The sequence below is a fragment of the Emydura macquarii genome, unplaced genomic scaffold, assembly GCF_026122565.2.
Source record: "Emydura macquarii macquarii isolate MOO-44397 ecotype Brisbane River unplaced genomic scaffold, CSIRO-AGI_Emac_v2 contig_820, whole genome shotgun sequence".
NCBI lineage: Eukaryota > Metazoa > Chordata > Testudines > Chelidae > Emydura > Emydura macquarii.
Genome location: NW_027130957.1, coordinates 1609998 through 1631600, shown reverse-complemented (window position 1 = coordinate 1631600; position 21603 = coordinate 1609998). Strand labels below are relative to the sequence as shown.

At 46.9% G+C, this 21603-nt stretch overlaps 1 protein-coding gene across 3 annotated transcripts; it reads right to left on the bottom strand.

Annotated features, from left to right (window-relative positions):
- Positions 1 to 1268: 1268 nt before the first annotated feature.
- UBXN11 (UBX domain protein 11) lies at positions 1269 to 20372 on the bottom strand. 3 transcript variants are annotated; one of them, XM_067543335.1, is made up of 15 exons: positions 19754 to 20372; positions 18388 to 18479; positions 17506 to 17543; positions 16693 to 16803; positions 16122 to 16222; positions 15186 to 15240; positions 13412 to 13491; positions 11493 to 11607; positions 8744 to 8961; positions 8372 to 8449; positions 6892 to 7012; positions 5840 to 5943; positions 4183 to 4253; positions 3185 to 3331; positions 1269 to 2363 (listed from the first exon to the last, which is right to left on the bottom strand). In XM_067543335.1, the coding sequence occupies exons 2-15, from the start codon at positions 18450 to 18452 to the stop codon at positions 2204 to 2206; spliced, it is 1464 nt and encodes a 487-aa protein (XP_067399436.1). In that variant the 5' UTR covers positions 18453 to 18479; positions 19754 to 20372; the 3' UTR covers positions 1269 to 2203. The 3 variants fall into 3 exon arrangements, with proteins under 3 accessions (XP_067399436.1, XP_067399437.1, XP_067399438.1); XM_067543336.1 differs by having other exon boundaries at positions 13412 to 13488; XM_067543337.1 differs by lacking the exons at positions 18388 to 18479; positions 19754 to 20372 and having other exon boundaries at positions 16693 to 16763; positions 17506 to 17626.
- Positions 20373 to 21603: the final 1231 nt, after the last annotated feature.

Genomic DNA, 21603 nt, shown 5'->3' with positions numbered 1-21603 from the left:
AGTTGTGCTCATTGCTACAGCGTGGCACAAAGATATCAACTCTCGAATGCTGGCATTGGCTTAAAGAATGTACTTATATGACTGCCTTTATAATTCTGGAATCTATTCCTGCTCATGCTCCCAACCCCTGAAATGTACGTGGAAATCTGCTAGGGAAGAAAACACTTGGCCAACTAGATGAGCAAAGGCCTTAAACAAAAGTTACCATGGGATCTTTGCTAGGTGGAGAAGACCTGTTTCCATCCACTCACTGAAATTGCTGGAGTTCAGGACTCTGCAGGAAGTCACCTGGTGAGCTGTGATGGGTGCATCTGAGAGGAGGGGGTTTGATGCTTCTCTGTGTAAACAAGGCTTAGCACTTTCCTAAGCACCCAACTGAAAGGTGATAGATGAGAAACTGTGCAGTTAAATAACTGCATGGCATGAGAGTGAGCAGCTTGGAGCATGCTGAGCGCTCAGGACAGGAGAGCCTAGTAAAAAAGGAAGCTGACAAAGGGCTCTGCACAGCCCATGGGGCAAGGATGTCTGCGGCCAGACATCGGCTGCAGATTTATCATGTTCTCCCTTTGAAACAGAGGAAATGAGGCTAGAATATGAACATGGGTTAAGGCTCCCCTTCATAGGACACGGTGGGGTGTGTTCTTGTGTTATGTACGCTGCATAAGCCAGTCACACCAAACAGAGAGATTGTATTCGTTCCTTCAGGGGCACAGAAAGGCGCTTGCGTCAACTCTCCAAGCCTGGAAGTCTCCCATTGTCTACCTTGCATGTCATTTCCATGTGTACAAAGTGGAGAAAAGTGCTGCTAATCTGATTTGACAGTACTTTGCCCAGGGGATAAATGACAACAGAAGGTACAAGGCTTGAGAGAACTGGGCCCTAGCATAGGACAGAAATGGGGGTAGTATGTCTCTCATGTGAAAGCTTATGGCCCTTTCTCTTTTGTTTCATTGCAGCAGGGCTGATGATTGTGGGGAAGGCAAACAGAGTTTGGTGCTATAGAGAGCAGGTTCAGACATACAGACTGCAGGCTGTTAACACTGGACACTTGAGGTCTGTTTAAAGGAAAAAATGTTTAATGTACAGGAAATAAAGTATTGGCACATCCTCGCTGGAGTGGCTCCGGCTGTCTCAGCACTGCAAATGGCTCAGAGCCTGATTCCACTCATTCCAGTTTAACCCTATTGACCATAATAGAGGTAAGCCAGTTCATACACCTGTGCGAGATCAGAACCAGCCCTAACACAGGGAGCAGATGCCTAAGGAACCTGGACTGTAAGCTAGCTGGGGTGCTGTATATAACTGTTTTCACTAAGGCTCGGTCTACACTGCCATCAAAGACCCACATCATGGCCATGTCTGGCCTGGGGCAGTTGACTGGCTCACAGGGTGCAGGCTCAAGGACTAGAAATTGCAGCGTAGACATTCAAGCTCAGGCTGGAACCTGGGCTCTGAAACCTCACCCAGGGGGACAGGCTCCAGCCCGCACTTGAACCTCTGTGCTGCTATTTGTAACCACACAGCCTGACCCCGGCATGCCCAACTCAGTTGATGGGGGCTCAGATGGGTGCCAGGTTTTTTTTTTATTGCATTGTAGAGACCTAAGGGATTTTTGGCTTGTGTAAGGAACAGGTCTTGCTGAGCAATGACCTGGCTCCAGCCCAGACCGCTGCTGGTGAGGGCTCAGGTGTTGCTGAATTGAACTCACTGCAGCCTCTGAGGGGTAAAAAGATCATGTGACCTTCAGCAAAGGTGGAGGGAGACCCAGTTTGGATATAAATCCTCCTGGATAATAATTACACATGTGATGAGGCCATAGGCACTTGCCAGTCTCAGGGGAAGGCCTCTGACTGGGAAGGGATCCCCAGAGGCTGAGTAAGATCCAGAAGGGCAGGGTGGGGCCTTGTGTCATCACAGCTCTCTCCCATAGTGCAGGGAGGAGCTAGATCTCCAGGACTATTTCTCCCCCTTGCTTTGCCTACAGGAGATGGGAGGCCCAGTTAATGCAGTTCAAGTGAATCCGGAAAGACAACCTCGCCCTCCTTCCCCCTTGAGTAGATTGCATCTTATTTGATGGTGCAAGGCTGCTCCTTCCTCTTGCCTTAACAGTATAGCCCCTGAGAAGGGGAAGGACGGAGAGGAAAGCAAATTGCTTCATGTGCAGTAGTGGTTGAAAACAACTGACTCATCAGAAGCTGATAAACTATCCGTGGCCCTGTCCCTCCTTGGCAGAAGGGATCTTTTCCCGCAGCAGAAGGGAGGCGTTGGGAATCAGTCCACACTCCTGTAGGGTCATGGAGTTGTCAGCGTACACTCTCTGGGGAAAGGTGCTGATGATCTCATACGGCTGTGATTCTCCACCCCTAGGAAAGAACAGTCCAATCTTTCCTGTGAGCTATATTCCAAAAGGTTCCACAGAGATGATGTAAATAATCCAGTTGCTGAGGTACACAAGAGCAGTTAAGTGGAACAGGCTAAGCAGAAGTGAGCGGTTTCCAGCTGAGCTGGAAAGCCCAGCCCCTGGGAGGCTGTTCCAGACAGCAGCAGCTCCAGTGGGGAAGGTCTTACATGTCAATAGTGGTGAGATCACCAGGCATGACAGAGCTTAGGCCTGGGCTACATCCTGTAAAGGGAGCAAGGACGGGAGAGAGGGATGGTGCCTGTGGTAGGCCAGCCCAGAGCTGCTTCGAGGATGTTAAGAACAAGGGCAGTTCTGAAGTGGATTGAGAGAAGGGCATGACAATAATCAAGGTGAGGGCTGCTGAGGAATGGGCGTGGGGAGCAGAGGCAATGACAAGCCCAGGTAACACTGCAGGAGGTAAGGAGGAGATGGGAACGTGGCAGACTCTGGACAGCCAGCTCCCTGCAAGAGGGCGGATTTTAAATCTTCACACAATCCCCAAACCATGTACCATGTACCCTCAGCACCTCCAGAGAGGAGATGAGCACCTTCAACCCCCCCTGACATCAGTGGATGCTGAGGGGCTCAGCACCGGGCAGGTTCAGGCTCTGTGATCCTGTGCCTGTCGGGCTTGCATTGTACAGTATTCTTCAGGTGGCTCAATTCCAGGGCTCAAGTGGGATTTGGAAATGGCACCGGCCCAGTTTTCACTGTGGGGTGGAGGAGTTAAACTGCCTTACAGAAACCCCTCCTACCTCTCTGCTGGAATGTCCCTGTACTTACCTGCTCTGGGCAAGGTGCCGGCGCAGGTCTCCTATGGTCTCTGTGAAGAGCATTTTTACAATGTATGTCTGCTCCCCATTCTCTGATTTTATCCGGAGAGTGGAGATGTCGGGGACTGGAGGCTGGTCCTGTTCATCTGCCTTCAACCTGAAATCCATAAAAGCCAGTTAGACAAGGAACAGCAATTTTACAAAGAGTCACTGTTTACACAGTTTACACTGACCAATCAGTGTTAAGTGGGCTAGGCTGGGCAGAGCATCAGGAGAGATCCAAAGGGAAAAGGGAAGTGCTAGAAGAGAGGACAGTAGCTTAAAAATCTTAGCAGTTCCCTGAGTGACTGACATGACTGTGGGCAAATAGGCCAAAATGTGCTACAAAGTGCTACTTGGTTTTGAACTAGTTGAATCTGGCAAGACAACAACCCCACCCTCCTACCCCCTGAAGTGAGGGAGAGGGTGTAGCCTATCTAATTATCATGCAAGGCTGCTCTTTTGCTTGCTGAGATCAGCTGGTGCCTCTTTTTTTTGTTCTTTGTTATGGATTAAAGGTACCTGGTAGGGTTTTTATTTGCTTTTTTAAATACAAAATTCTGCTTGGTTTATAGTGACATTAGAAATTCAGGTCTTGTCTAGCCTGGAAGACTCTCTGACTAGTGGAGAACTAGTGTAATAGTGACTTCCCATTTGCTCATCTCCTTCCTGGAGGCACTTTCCCATGTCAGGATTCACCATAAACATCTCAGAGGCCTTCCAAAACTAGGAAAGATCAAACCTGGCCTTCCTGCTATTTCTAAGGTAAAAAACAACCAGAAAAAAAGCTCCTCAGTTTTTGATTTAAAACACACAAACAAACCCTCCCTTTCCAGGTCCTCTTTATCCATCAGAAAGAAGCAAAAATGGACAAAACCATTTAAAAAAATTCTTTACAGGTTGCCCCTGAACTATGGCTGGTGGGCAGACAGAAGAGACTGACTGAGGGGCCAGGCCACTGCCCTTTACCTCTCCTTCATTGCTGCAAGGCTGGGTGTCCCCACCAGGATCACTTCATTGCTACGTGTCCCATCAGAGCCCTGAAACCAGATGGCAAATATCAGCTACTAGGAAGGTGGTGAAGCACTGGAATGGGTTACCTAGGGAGGTGGTGGAATCTCCATCTTTAGAGGTTTTTAAGATGCAGGTTGATGAAGCCCTGGCTGGGATAGTTTAGTTGAAGTTGGTCCTGCTTTGAGCAGGGGGTTGGACTAGATACCTCGTGAGGTCCCTTCCAACCCTCATCTTCTATGATTCTACGAACTGCTTTCCTTCTGAGCCCACCATCTACAAGGCCAATGGCTTCTCCAGCCTATCTATCTAAGGTATTATCTGGGCCCATTACCGTAGTACCTGAGCACCTCCTGTTTATCCACACCCCTGTGAGGTAGGGCAGGTCTATTATCCCTATTACAGGTGGGGAACCAAGGCACAGAGAGGCTAAAGGATGATTTTGAAATGTATTCAGGCACCTAAAGATGCAGATGGGTGCTTACTGGGATTTCCAGAAGTGTTTAGGTGCTTAGCCACATCTTCAGGTATCTGAATACCTTTAAATATCTGGCCCTGAGTGACTGGTCCAAGCTCTCACAGGAAGTCTGAGCAGGAGACTGAAGCCAGGGCTCTCAAGTCCCAGGCTAGCCCCCAAACCACTGGACTGGCCTCTCTCTCGTTCCCATGCAGAATCACAAAACCTCTCACCTGCTGTTCCCAGCAGGATGTAGCAGGCTTGGCACAGTGCCAGGAAGGCAGGTTTCTCCAGCAAATGGTAATTTTGGCTTTTAAACTTTGCACCTAGTTAAAATATTTATTTTTAAAAATCTGCTTGGACTGGTACTCGTGTTGGCTGGGGCTTCTTCTAATCTAACAACTAACTGCCACATCAACTGATCAATTAGTAGTAGTTTTAAGCGAATAAAACATGCCCAAGCACACTAGATTGGTCTATTTACTTCTGAATGTTCTGTATGGGCACAGAGAGTTTAATCATCATAATTAAAGCTATCTGAGGAACATACTTGGCTCTCCTTCAAGCAAAATGACCCATTCTTGAGATCTAATACCTGAGACAGTAACTTAAATATTTACTCAATCAGGAGATGTGTTAATAATGACTTTTTTTCTCCAGGGAGAGATGATGCAGTTCCAGAAAGGGATGAAAGGGCCTGGTGAAAATACATCTAAATGCTTTCTGCTGGAGTCTTTTCTGAATCCAGGAGGTTAAAGATTTTTGGAGAGAAAGGGCCCAATGTGATTTTATTTGCACCCTCAAAAGCTTGTTGGCTTCCATAGAGTTACCACTGATTCACACCAGCATAACTGCAGACTCTGAAAATGTCTACATTATGAGCAGCTCAGCTTCAGCACTGTATTCTGCTGTAGCATCATAGTGTAGATGCTTCCTACAGCAACAGTAAGGGTTTTCCCATCACTGTAGGTAATCCACCTCCCTGAGCCATGTTCTTTCATCGACCTTGCTGCGTCTACACTGAGGGTTAGATCAGCTCAACTACTGAGCTAAGAGGTGTGAGCTTTTCACACCCCCGAGAGATGTAGCTAGATTGATCTAAATTTTAAGTGTAGCCCAGCCCTTAAGCTATGTGTGTGTGCTGGGGCTCTATCATACTTGCAAAATTTCTTTGATTGGCCCTCGGATATCAAGCACTTGTCCCTCTCGGATTAAGGATTTAGGAAGTTTGTTCAGAAACTGCTCCAGTGAGAGCTTGGGACCTGCCACGAGAGAGAGACAGTTACAGGGTTGGGGGAGGAACAGGGATAGGGAGGGGAAGGAAGAATCCTATACTTGTCACATCACACCAAGCTATTACCATAAAACTAGAATTTTCCACTTCTTAGGCTCATCAGAATGACACTTCAGGTAGTTCCCTTTTGGGAACGGGTTATTAGAATCACCCATAAGATATGTCATCCAAATTCCATAGCATATGAGCAGCTCTTTACAGCTAAGTAACAAGGCAATATACAATTGCTGATGGGAAATGCATATGCACAGATGATTATATATTGCCATATATGGCTGTCCAGGAACATACATAACCATATATGACTACTCCCACTATACAACTACATGAAAATGACTATGTCAAAACATATGTGATCAGACCTTTCAAACTAGCCAGAACAGTTTAATTTGCAGTCAATGAGGGTAATTTTTGGCAACTATTGGAGCAGATTTCTGAAATTCAGAAGGAAAACAAGGAACCTGTGAGCTGGTCCTAAATGACATGTCTCTCCCCCATGGTTTGGACATGTGCTGTGGCATATCGGGGATGAAGATGTCCACCTACATAAGTAACTTGCAGTAGAACAAATGTTTGTTTGAAGGCCCAGTCCCCGAGTGCCATCAACCAAACCATTCTTCTGCATGGCTCACGTGGGTGATTTTGAAAGACCTCTATTGAGAATGAGCTCTGGGTTTCATGTGAGAAATGTGTGGGTTTCATGCATGCTCTGGGAAATCTGACTATTGTGGCAGCTGGCTCTCAGCAACTGTAGCGGCATATGAAGTACATACATAATGCTCTCAACTCAGAAATGTCAACTCTCAGAATTAACTCCTTAGTAGCTGTTGCCAGGTTTCACTAGGCTTTATTTATCCGCTCTTTTGGGGCTAAGTAGGGGATCTCCAGGGATTAGTGGGAATGGCAAAAGACTCACCTGGGATCTCACTGGTTTCCTTTACCTTACTTGATCTCGAATGGCCAACTACCTGCCCTTGGCCAGGAAAGTTCTCTGGTAGTTGCCTCTCCCGAAAGAAAACATCTCTCCTGTCAGTGACCTGTTAAATTAATACTAACTGCCATTAGCAAACATGTCTGCCTCCAGGACCCAGCTCTCACTGCATCATAGCACAACAGAAGGGTAAGCAACAAGAACAAAACAGTAACAATGAATAGAGAAAGCTAGTTCCTCCTGAGGGTGGTTCTAACATACCAACCCCCAAAAAGGAAGCTGTCTGCAGATCCTTTTAGACCCTCCAGTAAAATAAACCCACATCTGTGTCCCTTCAAGTCTAAAACTCTTCTAGTTAGCAGGTCAATGGCACATCCAGATGCTAAGATAAGACAGATGATCACTCCAGCCTTGCACGTATTAGCATGTTGCTTTGAACCTGCTCTGTGCCTCAGCTTCCCCATCTATGAAAAGTGATCCTCAGCTGAAAGGTGACGTGACATTGCCAAGTATTGTTTTAGGCTCACCTAGGGCTTTGCCTTGACCTGTGCTAACAGAAGAAGGGATCTACAAGCAGCCAGGACCACCAGATGGCTCTCTGATACCAAAGAAGCAAAAGCACCATATTCAGGCCCCCCCCCCCCACCCCCCCCCGTTCCCAGTCCCACCAAGCTCAGTAAAACACAGCTGTCAGAAGCGCAAGGCCACTTTGGGTACATGTACACTGTAATAAAACCCCTGTGGCTGATCTGTGTTAGCTCACTCGGGCTCACGACCCTCAGGCTACGGGGATATCAAATTGCTGTGCAGATGTTCAACCTCAGCCCAAACGTCTGCACCGCAATTTGATAGCCCCACATCCTGAGGTCTGCAAGCCCAAGTGAGCGGACACAGACCAGCCGCAGGTGTTTTACTGCAGTGTAGATGTACCCTAAGTCCTCACTGGGTGCCTTCCATTCCCCCCAGGACTTTCTAACCCCCACAGCAATAGGCCCCACCTTTTCAAATTTGGGTGCCTAAAGTAAGACTCCCTCCCCGGAAGCGGCCTGATTTCCAAGAGGGGGTGAGCACATACAGCTCCATTGGATTTGTGTGCCTAATTTTAGGCACCTATATTTGAAGATCTGGGTTATAATATCCTCTGCAGCTGCCTCTCTTTGACTGCCTTCTACTGGCTCAGAAGTTTTGCCCTAGCAGTCTCTTCCTAACCCAAGATTAATTGAAGCAGACAAACTGTTCAGTTGTAGTGCACAAAAGCCTGGCCATTTCCAGTAACGGCTGTAGCAGGTGTGTTCCCATTAAGCTCAGCTGCACGTGGGCTGGGTTTAGAAACATCAAACTACATTTGCTGTTGAGAAAGGCCTGCATAATGGTGCAAAGATGAGACATCTCAAGCTGGAAGCCCTTTGCATGGAGAGAGGGATTTCTCCTAAAAGGAAGATGGCAGGGGCATTACATTGCTTACCTGAAAAGGAATGCCATCTGGGTAGCGCTTCTGTAGCTCTGAGGGAAAATAGCCATCCATGATGTCCTGAAGGCATTGCTGAAACAAAGCACAAGGGCTTAAAAACCAGGCCTCAGACGTCATAGTTACCTCGCTGCTGATACATTCCACCTGCACCAGATCTGGAGTCCTACAAAGGCAACAAAGGATCCTTGCTTGCAAGAGACTGGGAGATCCTCTAACAGCCATTGTTCCTCACCAACCCCCTGTGGGGGGGAGATGGGACTACAGCGACCCCACAAGCCTCAGCCTCACTCCATTCCCACCCTCAGCATTTGCTGAGTGAACAGTTGGCTGGCAGTAACTTGACTTCCTCCAGGAATTGGTCCATACCTGCGTAGATGGTTCCTCATACGACCGGAAGGGCCCATTGAACATGACTATCCCATTCTGATAAAAAGTGAGGGATACCGATTCGGGTTGCCTCAGCCTAGCACCTCCTGCTGTGTGCTCGATTTGAGACACGCCTTCCCCAGCCAGCACATTTAAATCTTTCAGGTTTTCCAAAATTAAATCAAAATCGATCTGGTATTTTGAAACAGTTGAGTCACCTGCAGCAAGGAAAGCAGAGTTATCGACAGGGGAGAGTCTCCAGCCAGGAGCTTTGAATGCACGTCTCTCTGCGTGGGCATGTTTAATGGTGCTGCCCAAACCCTACCAATCTGGGCCTGGCTCTTGCCTGCCTCCACCTTGTGTGGTCATTTACTCCTTTGTGAAGTGAGGGTGAAATGCTCCCACGTCAGAATGGCAATGTTTTGCATCCACACTGCACAAGCATATACAACACCACAGTGGATAATCAGCCCCTTGTTACCAACTTATGAAACTGCATCATCAGCCAGCACCACAGCCTGCACTCCTTGGAGACTGCTGGAAACCCTGATTATTTGTATGGTTATAATGTACTTCGTATCACTCCTCGCTTGGTGCTGTACAGCATAGACTCCTGGAGGGAACAGAGATGGGACACCAACTGACTGACTGAGCTCAGAGATGTGCAGATTGCTCTTTCTAAACAACCCCTTCTCCTGCTTGTGGATTATTGGCGAGAGGGAGGTCATTTGAGTGCTTGAGAAGAGGGTGCCAGGCTTAGGAGGTACAGCAGGAGACGTGTGCAAACAACAGCGCAAGAAGTATATGAGGAGAGGAAGTGAGTGCAAAGATGTGGGCTGGAAAAAGGCCTTTGATACTTTCAATTCTGCTTTTGATAGATCCTCTAAAGTTAAAAAATAGCATCAATAAAAGGAAACAATTTCTGTAAACGCATCAATCTGCAAATAAGGCGAAGTGAACCAACACACTAGCCGGCAGTGCTCTGTGCCTTATACCCACTGCTATTCAGATATCATCTCCCTTGCCTACTTCAAGGGGTTGTGAGAATTAATTAGCTGGTGTTTTTCACAGCACTTTGAAGGGGATGGCTGCCACAGGTCCCAAGTATATTCTCATTCACTCTTACCACTTATCAAGAGGCCATCACTAAACAAACACAATGCAACTGGCTCCCAATAAAACCACTCCTGTGGCAGCTGGAGGAAGGGAACAATAATGTGTTTTGATGGGGCCAGACAATAGGGGCAAGTCAATACATCTAATACATACCAACAGGGCCTGATTCTGATCTCACACCCATTTTACACCACCTGAGATCAGAATCAGGCTCCAAACATTCAAGGTCTGGGGTCAGCTTTGAAGACCTTCCTCCTGAAAGCTGGTCCATGAAATTTATAAAATACATGGAGTTACTAAACTATGTTCCTGGAACCGCTTGTGTTTCGTTGCTCAGTCTCCTTTCTACTGAAATGGGTTAGGATGTGACCCCAGGATCACAATGAGGAAATCAAACAACAGGGAAGGACGTTAGCCTAGGAAAGTCTGCAGGACCTATCCTATCCAATCCGCATCCAGAACCATCTATAAAACATAAGTCTCTTTCATCCCCGTATCAAGTTGTACTAATTTTCATTGGGTATCTTTACCCCTGCTGTAAGCTGCTTCCACGCTGTGCTCTGACCATACAAAATTCTTCTGTTTAAAAACTGCCACAGGGTATCAGTTACAGTAACCACACATCTTAAACGTACATGAGCTCTTGCAATGGGTGGTTAAACACAGCCTGTAGATTTCAGTGTGTGCAATGTTGCTTTTATTTAAAAGTGGCAGTTATTTGGGGTTTGTAAACTTAGTTCTGAGATATTGTAATAGCCACCCAGCCTTAAAAGGAGATTGAAAAGGAAACAAAACAACAGAGGAAATGTAGTAACTTCCCCTCACTACATTTTCTATCATCTAAGGATAGGATTTTCCAGTCCTATAGATTAGCCTGTGCACATACAACATTTATGAGCTTTCGAAAATCCCACAGTACAGTTTTTTGTCTTTCCCTAAAGCAGAAGTTGATTTGGGGGGTTCAGATGCCATAAGCCACCATTCCTAACAGGCCCCCTTCTTGACAATCGCAGCAGAGAAGCCAAGGGCTGGATGTCATTGCCACCAAGCTCCCCTCTTAGCCCTAGAGGAAGTCTCTCCAGGTCAGAATTGTAGCACATTCAGAGGGCAGTATGGGGTACTCCTGCCCATGCTTTACCTCTTCTACAGATAGTAGGGAGGAGGTTTTCAAAGGGCAATTAGGTGACTGAGTCTTATTTGAAGTCAAAGGGTGTTAGGTGCCTATCTCCCATCAACACCTTTGAAAATCTCCTCTGTTGTGTCCAGAAATGTAAAAAAAATGATTTAAAGGCCCCTAAAATTCACCTCTAAAAACCAACGAAAAAGCCAAACACTTTAATCAAACAGGTTTTAGATCAGGCATTTCAGGTGCATCTTTCCAGGGTCACACCCAGCCAAGGTGTTATATAAATAATAAGAACTGAATTAATGACATTCAGGCTAAGATCTCTCTACACCAGCCTTGGCAGAACAGAGCTGTTCAAGAAGAGTCACAATTCATTCCATGCCATAAATCCAACTGGTTAATAAATCCCTATATATCTATTTTTCCAATCTGTAGAATATTATGCCTTTTTAAAATACCCCATGAGGGGAAGGCCGTCTGCCTCAGCAAAGAGCCCTGCTGCTTTACCTGGTTTCCAGAGACCCCTTGATGATTGGTTTTCCTGCTTCTTCAATGATTTCAACTCTTCCAGCTGTTCATTCCTCTCTCCAACCCAAATCAATCCATAATCATTCAGAAACCGCTGCATGGGGAAGGGGAGAAGAGGATGAACTAGCCTGAGGAGCATGGGACTATAAAAGGCCAGGAATGGGAGCTGGAAAACACGTGTGGCCTGGAACAAATTTGACCTTGTTATAGGGTGTTGGTGTGAGAAAACTCACTGAGCAGGAAGAGTAGCATGTGATGGACTCCAAAAGTTGTATGAATCTATCCACAGTGATCAATCATTTAGTACTCAGTCTACCAAGTCTTTGATCACTCCAAAGACTTCTCTTCTACTGAGTCAGTCAGTTAACATGGAGGGATTGAAACAAAAATATAGCCATAAAGATTAAAAGGAGGAGTATATGTGTTTGTGTATAAAAGCTATTAAAAATGCATGCAATATAGTTAGGTGTCAATAATAATTATGTGCTGTATTTACTTAACATCTTTCTCCCAAGGATCTCAAAGTACAATGCAACCATAATAAGCCCCACACTCAATGTGAGGTAAGTCAGGACTACTACCCACATTTTACACACTGGGAAACAGAATTACAAAGAGGTTGGGAAACTTGTTCAAGGCCACACAGTGAAATCAGTGGCAGAACTTGGAGGAGAATCCAGAAGTCCTGACTCCCGCTTCCCTGCTCTAATCGCTAGGTTAAAGTTTCAGTCAGACATCGATTTTGTATTATAGAGGGAAGTGTTGAGGTATCATATAAAACAGATGAACAGGTATCAAGAGACATTAACTCTGGGCTTGGGCAGGTCACTTCACCTCTCTGTGACACAGCTTTTCCGTCTGTATAATGGGGATAATAATATTGAGATGCTTTGGAATCCTTGGATGAAAGGAATTAAAATGCAAAGTAGGAGTAGTATTAATAAATGTTCCCCACATGGCCATTTGGATACATAATTCTTCTTCACTTCCTATCTTACAGTCTTGTGTAGTATTGCTGTGAGCTGTTCAAAGGCCACTGTGTTCCACCCTAGAGATGACTGCATATCACAGGTGGGTGAAGTACTCCCCAGAGTGATATATTCTCCAACTCTTGAGGTCTTCAGATCAAGACTGGATACTTTTCTGGAAGATATGCTTTAGCCAAACAAGTTATTGGGCCCAGTACAGAAATAACTGCGTAAAATTTAATGGCCGATGGTATACAGGAGGTCAGACTAGATGATATAATGATCCCTTCTGGCCTTACAATCTACCATGTCTACACTAGAGAGCTTACAGCGGCGCAGCTGTACCAATGCAGCTGTGCTGCTGTAAAATCTCTAGTGTAGCTGCTCTATGCCGAAGGGAGAGCTCTCTCCCGTCGACATAATTAATTCACCTCCAATGAGCAGTGGTAGCTATGTCAGCGGAGGAAGCTCTCCCGCTGACATAGCGCTGTCCATACCGGCGCTTAGGTCGGTGTAAGTATGTTGCTCAGGGGTGGCTTATTCACACCCCTGAGCGACATAAGTTAGACCAACATAAATGGTAGTGTAGACATAGCCTAAGAATCTATGTACAATATCCTGTAAAATTCCCTGAGCTTCTTCAGAATGAGAGGTGCTATGATGCTTAGAAGGTGCTAATTATTATCGAGTGTTACATCATATATCAAAACTGATTTAAAAGGGGAGAAAGGAAAAGAAGCAGGAAGGGGGTTAAGGAATGTCCCTCCTCTTCCATTTAACCTGTTCCTTTTGTACAGAGGCTTTAATAATAGGTAGCGATATTGAAACTGGCAGCTTAGTAAGAACCAAACATTTATGGATTGAATGAAGAGGAAGCCCAAATTCTAGGGGAGGGTGGGGTGAGGCCAGGGGTCCAGCCATGAATCTCACCTCCATTTCCCAGACCTGATTCTGCAGCTGAAGGCACATCACCTCCAGTTCCTCTCTTCTGCTTGACTCAGGGGAATCTGCTGAGGAAAGACAGAGACTTGAGGTGTTTTATTTTTGCTATAAAAAGCTTCAGACAAGAGCTGAGACAACCAATGTCAGGTAATGCAGGGATCCGCAGCACCTTGCATATAAATAGCGGCACTCGAATCTGGAAGGCACAGAAGCTGAACACAACTCTTTGACTGCTGTCCCGACTATTCAACTGGGGATCACGTCCAAAAAGATGTGGATAGATTAAAAGACAAATCTGGCAGGTATTTATGGACAACATTGGTGAATTTCTATGCTGCACTGAATGAGCTGCTGTGTAAATGGTGCTGTTTGCAGTGATACAGTGGGGGTGGTTCTATGAATCTATAGAAAAGTCAGCAGCTCATCCACTGAATTTGGATCCACTCTGCTGTGCTGGGTAGATTGAACAATACATGATGGGCATATAAACCTGTGCTGTGATTGCCAAGGAGGATGTTCTCTACCCCTTGAGCAGAGAAATCACCAGTTACATGCTTTCAGTGCAGGCTTTCCAAGGAGCCTTCCAGGACAGCAGAATGTGTGGGATCCAGAAAAGGCCTTAGGCGTTGCAATGCTGAGCATCAGGGTGCCTAGAGAATCACAGGAACAACACGGAGACAACCACAAACCTGAGTCAGGTGGCTAGGCTCCCTATACAATGAATGGGAAGAGACAGGTGCCTAAGAATGGGATCCACAAACAGGAACCCCTGCCGGGAGTCAAGTGGCCTAGGTGTCTAAGCTGCTGTGGGAGGGAATGAGTTAGGTGCCTGCCTCTCTCCACACAAACAGGAGGAGGAGATGCTGGTGGTGCTCATCTTACAACTTTTAGCCCAGTGGTTAGAGTACTCACCTGCAATGTGGGAGACCCCAGTTCAATCTCCCCCCTGTATCCAGGGGGAGGCAGCAGTGCACATGCCTAGAGCAGGAACATAGGCAGCTAGGGAACTTTTACTCTGAAAAACTTAGGTGCCAAGTGAGTTTAGGCACCTATAGGTTCAGCAGGAATGTTGTGAATTGCAGTGGAGCCAAAACTGGGACTTAGGTGCCTAAACCACAACATAGGCACCCGTGCAACTCTGTGGATCCCCCACCCAAAGTGTCTGGGCTCAGCTAGAGGGAATTACTGAATTCCAAAGGACAGTGAGGGGAGTCAGCTGTAAGGAGAGAGTCAGTCAGGGCTGGATTAAATTTGGAGCTAGATCACACATGTGACAAGGGGAAATCTTGGCTGTGAGAGGCCCTTTTGCTGTATTTAGCTGGGGAAAGGCCTGTTTCTTGTCATCTTAAATCTGAACCCTGGTTTGTTTGTTCTCCTCCCAGCCTTGTTTTTTCTGACCACTCCTAAACACCAGATGGTTATGTGGCCATCTTCTGCTCAGGTTCTCGGTCTTGTGGGAACACTTCACCACAGTGAAAGCAGGTCACAGTGTGACATCTGAGTGCTGCACCAGAAACCAGCAGCTTAAAAGTCAGCAGCAGGTGCATGCACGAACTGAAAACCTGCTGTCAAGTGAAGCAGTAAGAAAGTGTGAAATTCACAGTTCTCCTTGGGGCAGTATTGGAACTGGGCTTCCCCAAGGAAAGGCCTGTACAGAGGTCCCCAACAGCACCTCCGAATGCTGGAATACAGCACAGTCTGAGCCATAGAGAAGCTAAGCACATGCAGCAAGCAGAAGGGTGCCAAAGACAGAACAACTTACCTTTTCCTTTCTGAAGGATTTTCACCTGCTTCTCTAGTTCAGCAACCTTCCTAGCCTGCATATCCACGAAAAAAGAAAAATAGTGATCCCACTTAGCTCCTTTCCTCTGAGGATCTCAAAGCACTTTCCACATACCAACTGATTCAGCTCCCAGGAGCTAGGTAGGTTAACTACTACACCCATTATATTGATGGGCAAAGAAAGGTCTAGAAAGGGTGTTACTTGCCCAAGATCACATAGGGCTAAATTGTGGAGTTACCATATGTCCTAAGTAAGGGAGTAGCACATAAATGCACTGTCCAAGGAGTAGGCCAAAGACAAAATCACCCTAATTGCTTACCCCTTGCTCACCTGCGTGAGATGGGGAGTAGCGATCCCATGATGGCTGTTCCCCCTCTTGCACACAGTCCATTTATGCAGGTTGCCCTCCGTGAGGGTGTGGCTCACAGTTGAGCCCCTACTGAGTACATGGCAAATCTGGGAATAGAACTCAGGAGTCCTGATCTTCTAGACACTAATCACTACCTACCCTGAAGTGTCAATAACACTAATAGGGTACTATCCATCCCCATTTCTATCAGACGTGTCTGCTTCAGGGAGACCCTTTGCCTTCTGATCAACTCAAACATTAGAAAATGGAAGGAAGAAAAGAAACATCCAAAGCAGAAGAGTCAATGAGATTAGGTGTTAGGGCTTATTTTTTCCTAGGATCACTGCAGGGACTATTCCCACCCACACCATCCCTTACTGCAGTGTGATGACAGCAGTTGGGCCTCTAGAGTGGGTGGTTTCTGTAATTACTAAGATACAGGCCTCGTCTACAGAACAATTACATTGTCTAAACCCCAGACTAGGTGTAAACATGGTTCTGGCTAATGTGGCCAGAACTGTTAAGACAGGGCCCAAATGAGGCTCCACAGAGGCTGGCATTTTTACCTTCAGCTGGATTTCTTGTGCTTGGCTCTTTACTTTTTGTTCCAACAAAGCAATTTTCTGCATCATGGAGGACATGAGCTCCATGTCAGTCGGCGCTGCCCCTACAAACACAAGTACAACACATCACCCCCCTCCCCAAAAAGCACATTGAGAATTACAAGTTTAATTTGACCAAGGGAAATCTTTATGATCATACAGTGCCATATTACATGGGCTGTAGGCATAGTGCAGGAATCCTGGATTAGCCATCACAGACAGCATGAATGGATGCCCTGCGGGCACTGTGTATAAACCCCTCAGGTCCCTGGCAGAAGTGACTGGGGTAAATATGGACTCTGCAGGAGACACTGCATGTATATGCATCCCTGGATCACCAATAGGCACACTGTGTAAGTGTTCAGGAATGTGAAATGAGCATTCTCTGTGGCTGGATTTGCCAATCAAGCACCATCTATGGATCATGCAGCTTATATGCATGGGTGCTGAGTCCAAGTGGCTGTCATAGGTATGGGTGTCCCTGATGCAAGCGCTGTGTCTGGCTCAGCAGCTCATGTCCTTTCAGAGACATTACCATGTATACTTATTTTTGTTGCTGTTTCCTTTGAGCAGGAAGGGGAACTGTCTTGCGCCAGAATCTTTGTTCTAGAAGACAGGATGTTATTCAGCAGCACAGCCTCATCATCTGTGAATTGAAGAGGCAAAGAAAGCATGAGAGGCAGGGTCAGGTCCGATTTTTAGATGAGGCCTCACCAAAATCATGTGAAAAACATGCTGGGGTGTATCAGGGAAAGAGAGGGTTGGGGAAAGAGATGTGACACAGTCCTACTCACCCACCCAAAGGCTCCAAAAGTAATGATTGTTAAGCACCAAGAATGTGCTCAGCAAAGTACAATACTCAAAGGACGACACAGTCCATAGTGGAGCTTACAATCAAAAAATCAGACAAGAAACTGTACTGGGAGACAGAGAACAGGGTGCTAACAATATCTTTTGCTGGCGGTGAAGGAGGTGAATGGTGGGCCTGAGTTTGTTTTAGAAAAAGGTGATGACTGCATTATATCGCCCAAGGTTAGTGTCTATGGGCCTCACAGAAGAAGGGAGTTTCAAAGAGGGATTTGGAAGAAGCAATTTGCACTGGGATAGGAAGAGTGTCCCTAGCATAGATGACAGTATGGAAGAATGAGGGAAGCAACCTGTATTTGGAACTGTAAATCATTTGAGAGAGGTTAACATGTTCTAATGATTCCTGGGGATAGGGAAAACACTTCCTACTAGTCTGATATCAGACACGTGGGAAGGAGAGAGAAACCAAGGACAGGAAAAGAGCTAAGCACATGACACTTCAGTGCAAAACCTATAAGGTGAAGAGAAAGGCCTTACTCACCACTGCAGGCACTGAGTTTAAACGGCACTGTCCTTTTCCTGCACATAAGAATATGGAGAACAGAAAACAACAGCAGACAGATGAATTATCAGCTGGGTAATTTGTTTTAGGAGTAATAGACTTGTAAAGTCCATCAAAAATATTATTCAAATACAAGCATTTATGTTTTCTCACCAGTTCACAAGACAGATATAAATCAAACAAGCCCCCATTTTCTTTCTGTTCTGAGTCAGCTCATACACAAACAACAAAATCAGACTAGTTTAGGAGCAGTTAAGATCCCCGTAAGCCACAACTAATGTTAGCTGCTTCACACTCGGGAAAAGCGAAAGAAAGACAAACAACAACCTGGCCAACCATGCAGTACAGAATTGTGCAATACTCCTCCTGGTCCCAGCTGAGAATCAGCTTGTGTAGTGAGGCCATAAAACCGAGCCCAGGGGAATTTTATCCTTGCTAGTATAACTGCAGAGACTATTCTGATTCATATAGGATCCCACCGTGAAATGGTGGCTCACAACTATAATTGGGAGGGCACAATACTGAATTTTAGGGCTCTGTTCTGCAAGGTGCTGAGTGATTCCTGAGTTGTTCTGATCACCCTTAACTCCTACTCACTTTAATGGGAGCTGAGGGGACCCAGCATCCTGAAAGATCAAAGCCAAAGAAGGGCTCAGAGAAGGGCACTACCAGTTTACACCCTGCAGCATGCACAGCTGTGAAGTATATACTGTCGTGTGGGGTGAGAGTCTGCTGGTCTTCAGGAATTTGTCATTTATGCCTTTAGTGTTAGGACAAGCAGCTGGTATCAAAATTGCACAAATAAGCAAAGATGACAACAAGACTCAAAAAAACAAGGAAGAGCCCTTATGCCTCATTTACCCAGGACTCTGTAGCTGCAGTGGGACTCTGCGGTGCTTTCTCAGGGAGGAAAGAGGAGAACTCATGGTTTATATCTCAGACAACTCTAGATCCTAGGGAACAAAGACAGTGTTACAATTCCCGGCTGCAGCATGAAACAGACTGAAATGCCTCAGAACATGAGACTGAGGGGCATTGTGAAACAGTTGATGGCTCCAGGATTATTTTATCATCACACAGGGTGGAGGATTCCTTCAGAGCAGGTTGGTCTCAGGACAGACCATGGAGCTAAAACTATGACCCTTCATCTTTCATACAGAGCAGGGAACCTTGCAGATAATTCAGGTCCAGCCATGCCGCTTGGAGCAGAGGGTGCATTTCATGCTGGGATCTCTTCCGCCTGTGGGGTGTCATAGGGTATGTCTCCACAACAAAGAAAAGCCCATGCCAGCCAACTTGGACTCGTGGAGCTCTGGCTGTGAGGCTTTTTTACTGCTGTGTAGACTTCCAAGTATATACAGCAATTAAACAGCCTCACAGCCAAAGCCCCACAAGACCAAGTCGGCACAGACCAGACACGGGTTTTTCTTTGCTGTGGAGATATACACATAGAAATGATGCTCAAGCACTTCATTCTGGGTCTTGTGGTCTCCATGTAGGCTGCAGCCTCCAAGTGAAAGATGTGACCCGAATCTGCTCCATTTCATGCCAGTTAGGTGCAGCACTCAGACAAAGGCTGCCACTTTCTTTGGGTTGCTCTGATAGGACAAACTAATGCATCATTAGCTTCTGTCAGTGCACCACAAGGCGACATGCTGACTTCACCTCAAAAAGTCACCGTGTCAAGCCATCCTCACGTCATAACGGAAAGTGATGATGTCATGAAGCATCACCGTGATGACATCACATCATGCAACGCTATGAGGCCACGCTACATCGCTGCGGAAGCACAGTGGCATCGCAAACCGTCACCGCATAATGCAATGACAGCACGAGGCACCCCGGTGCAACACGCGGACCTCGCACCGCGCCACCCTGTGCGCACGGCGACATCACAGAGCCCCCGTGTGCAGTGCGGTGACCTCATCAGGCACCGCCATGCAACATGATGACCTCACGCGCCGTCACCAGGGGACCCCAATGACATCACCACGCAATGCAACAGCTTTTCCGCGTCCCTGTGCGAGGCCAAGGCGACGATATCACCGGGCGACGTTCCCACAACAGACCCCAACTCGCGGCCCCCGGGGCGGCGTCTCCACCCCCCAGCACCGAGGGCCCCGCGGAGCTGCCTGTGGTAGGGCCCAGCCCGGCCCTGCGAGCCTGCCGCTGGGCTGCCAGCCACCGCAGGGGAGAGGGGCTAAGGGCCAGCTTGTACAGGACTCACCCACCCCCCGTCGGGCTCGACCCAGGCGACGCCATCTTGTTTGCAGCGGTTGCCTGGGTAACGGCCGGGCGAGATGATTGGCTCAGAGAAGACTATTAGTCCCAGCATGCACCGCTGTAGGGGCGATTCCCCTCTTCGCGTTGAGGGGGGGGCAGGGAATTGACTCCTCACAACCGTGGAGGGCTCAGTCCCGTGGGACAAGACAGGGGCTTGCCCTCCCCCAAGGGCAATAGCTGAGGGACCCCCCCAACCCCAGTAGGGGAGAGGAGGGGCTGGGGGGTCTTAATCCCCTAAAGGGATGAGGCCTGAGGGACCCCCCCTTAAAGGAGCAACGCCTGAAGGATCCCCCCCCCGATGTGATACAGGGGGGTGCATGAGGCATTAGCCCCCCATGTTAAGGGGGCCAAGCCCAGGGGGACCCCATCCCCACAGGCTGCGGGAGAGTCCCCACCTGGAAGCACTCAGCGTGGGCCCCACTTCTGTGCCTGCTGTCACTCCCCCCAGCCTGTCCCGGGCTCCTGGGCAAGGCCCTCCTTGCCCTGTGTGCTGCAGCGTGTAGCATGTGCTAGCCCGGGACACATGTGTTCCTTCCCATCCCCACACTGACCCGGTGCCCACACGGATGGCCCCTGGGACAGCTGCATGCCGTTCTGTGTATCGGCTTTGCCTGGGCGCAGAGCACCTGAGCCTCATGTATGTCAGAGGGTTAATCTTCACAACTCTCCCTGAGGCAGGGAAGCAATACTGTCCCCACTGTAAGGATGGCGAAACTGAGGCACTGAGAGGGGAAGTAACTTGCGTAAGGTGCCGCTGCATGTCAGAACCCAGATCACCTCTGGTCTAGTTCTGTACTTAAACCACCAGATTCAGAATCGTCAGCTCTTGCAGTGTTCTTGGGGGTCTCACAGTCTTGCTATTTTTTAAAGCATCTGCTCCCAGAGATGTTATAACGTGAAAATTTCAGCATTCGTTTAAACAAAATATAAAGATTGCAGCCCTCGTGATTGTGGTGAACCCTAAAAAGCTAAAAAAAACCAAAACCAAAGCAGAATGCAAATAAAAAGGATGCAAAATTCATTGTTCTAAAACTCCCATACTTTTTAAGCCAGTCTCATGATTCTGGGGGCCCGATTCATGATTTATGAATGTAGGTGTTAACAGTGCTTTTCTGTTACTATTTAAGGGTTACTATTGTTCCATTTCCCCACATCTTTCACCAGTAAGAGTCAGATTTTGTGCATGAGCTAAGAAATTATTCTTTTTTAGAATCTGTTAAAAAAAATTCCACCACTTTCGATTTTCAACTTTATGAACTGATCATTCAAGGTTTCTGTCAATGGATTTGCACTCCCTCCCTTATGCACAAACAGATCCAAGAGTGTCATGAAGAGGACTTTTTATTTGCATTCTCATGCTTTTTTCCCCTCTCTCTGCATTTTGTTTTTTGCATTGTGTTGCATTTTGTATTGTTTCTTCCTATGTTCTTTTGCTGATCTCAGGTACTACACAGCTCATTTTGTCTGTGTAACATTTGAAAAACTCTATAAACAAAATGTTTGAAATATCCAAGATAGATGTTTGATTGTCATCATGCTGTTTCTGGGGAGCCCTTCTCCTATGTATTTTTTGGGCAAAGATCTTCCGTTGGAGCTATACCAATTGACAAACAGCTATAGATTTGGCCTGCTGAATTTGAGATGTGTGCTGAAAATTACCACACTCGCTCTTTTCATGGTCTGGTAGCCTCCACCAACAGACTTTCATTTCTACACTTCTGCTTACTGATATCCTCAAAAAGGATCTAAAATAGCTAAAGAAAAAGTTTCAGAAATTTCTGTTTCTTTCAGATA

Excerpts from the sequence above, each read along its gene's own strand:
- UBXN11 (XM_067543335.1), bottom strand. The coding sequence starts at position 18,452 with ATGAGTTCTCCTCTTTCCTCCCTGAGAAAGCACCGCAGAGTCCCACTG. Across the intron at positions 16,804-17,505 it reads TAAACTCAGTGCCTGCAGTG|ATGATGAGGCTGTGCTGCTG; the intron begins GTGAGTAAGGCC and ends TTCAATTCACAG. Across the intron at positions 13,492-15,185 it reads AATCCTTCAGAAAGGAAAAG|CAGATTCCCCTGAGTCAAGC; the intron begins GTAAGTTGTTCT and ends GTCTTTCCTCAG.